At 65.5% G+C, this 1,753-nt stretch overlaps 1 protein-coding gene and 1 pseudogene across 1 annotated transcript in view; both read left to right on the plus strand.

Annotated features, from left to right (window-relative positions):
* Positions 1–233: 233 nt before the first annotated feature.
* The window catches only part of PLPPR3 (phospholipid phosphatase related 3), a 6,355-nt gene continuing 4,835 nt past the window's right edge, over positions 234–1,753 (plus strand). Inside the window, exon 1 of the mRNA XM_011375213.2 lies at positions 234–536. Within this exon, the coding sequence (XP_011373515.1) occupies positions 462–536 (75 nt within the window). The 5' untranslated portion in view covers positions 234–461. The remainder of the gene's footprint in view (positions 537–1,753) is intronic.
* On the plus strand, positions 1,614–1,732 carry LOC111729538 (annotated as a pseudogene).

The following is a 1,753-nucleotide window of genomic DNA, read 5'->3' on the forward strand; positions in this document are numbered from 1 at the left end:
CTGCGCTCCGCAGCCCCCTGCGCGGCGGCCGCCAGCTCCGCCTTCCGAGCGCCCGCGCGCCAGGTGAGGGGCTCGAGAGCGGAGGGCTCGGTCCCCACCCTCCTCCGGGCCCCGGACCCCCGGTCCTCCCGCAGGTCCGCGCCCTGGCGCGGAGTCGGCCGCGGCCCGCAGACCCCTAGGCCAGGCCGGCCCCGCCCTTTTGGCAGAGCCTTTCCCGACCCCCATCCGCCGTGTGGGGGTGCCGGCGGCTGGCTCGTTTGGCAGGGCCGCAGTGAGCGGGGGCAGGCTGCGGGGACGCCCGCTCCCCCAGCCTCAGTTTCCCCAGGCGGTGCCTGCGCATCCTTGCCCGCCCCTCCCCCACCGTCGCCGGGCACCGGGTCCCCCTAGGACTCAGTCTGCGCCTCCCCGCCTCCAGCGCGGCTTTGTCCCCTCCAACCACGGCCTGTGGCGCCCGCGGCACCATGATCTCGACCAAGGAGAAGAGTAAAAGCCCCAAGGACAGCATGACGCTTCTGCCCTGCTTCTACTTCGTGGAGGTGAGGGGGCGCGCGGGTGGGGGCCGGGCAGAGGGACCCCCGCGCTGAACGACAGCGGCAGGCTGAGCTCGGGACACGCCCTGGGGTCGGGGCGCAGCCGGCGTGCCGGGGGCGGGGCCGGAGGAGCCGGGCGCTGCAGTGTGAGTAGGAGTCCAGGGCGCAGCAGGGTGTTCCAGGCTGGCTGCGAGGCCTGGGCCGCCGCTGGGCCGTGGGACCTTCGGTCTGGGGTTCCCGCCATTAGCCCACCGGGAGGGGCCGGAGGAGACGCTGGAGGCCATAAGGGGGTGCGCTGAGGGAGGGTGCAGGATCTCCCCCCCCTTGGGCTCTAAAGCCTGGGGTCCACGCTCAGGTACCTCCTGGGCCGATGCTGCTGGCTGGTAGGCTGCCCCTCACCTCTGATGAGACAGGCCGGGCACATAGTGAGGGCTTAACGAATGTGTAAAAAAATAAAAGAATACATTCGGCCAGCTGGCACTTAGGAAACGCTGAGGATGGTGCCAGTGACCTTTATCCGTCTGGCGAGGGGCAGCACCGACTCCAGCCCCCATGCAGCTGCAGCCTTCCCCACTGGAGATGCCAGCAGGCACTCAGCAATGCCCCTCGGGCATGAGCCCGCTCGGCTCCTGCAAACCAAACTTTGCCATTTCCCCTCCAAGAGCCCCCAGCCCAGTCCCTCCCTCTGTTCCAGCCCTGACCACGGGGCTAGGGCATTCTGTCCCATCCTGTACCTTCTCCAGGGCTGGACAGACGGCTGACGTCCCTCTTAACACACAAGACAAGGTGGAAGTCTAGATGAGAGCCTCTCGTGGGCTTCATCTGTGCCTCAGTTTCCTCACCTGTAAAATGGAGGTGGAGGCTTCCCAAGGTAGCCAGGCTCCCTCACATGCCCACACATTCTCCAGCCCCCTGCCCGTCCCCTGTGGGTGTTCGAGTTTGAGACACTTGGACCACGGAAAGTTTGCTTTCATCCAAAAGATTCCGCTGGAATCCATGCTCAGTGGCTGTGGCCCACACGAATAAGTGAGTGGCCTTCCTTGGGGAACCATGCCTGTGATGTGGTCGAGAACAGCTCAGCTGGTCTACGGCCATGCCGCCCTGAACAAGCCCGATCTCGACTGATCTCAGAAGCTAAGCAGGGTAGGCCCTGGTTAGTACTTGGAGGGGAGACCACCTTGGAAGACCAGGTGCTGTAGGCGTAAAAAAAAAAAATTAAAAAA

The sequence above is a fragment of the Pteropus vampyrus genome, unplaced genomic scaffold, assembly GCF_000151845.1.
Source record: "Pteropus vampyrus isolate Shadow unplaced genomic scaffold, Pvam_2.0 Scaffold267, whole genome shotgun sequence".
NCBI classification, from domain to species: domain Eukaryota; kingdom Metazoa; phylum Chordata; class Mammalia; order Chiroptera; family Pteropodidae; genus Pteropus; species Pteropus vampyrus.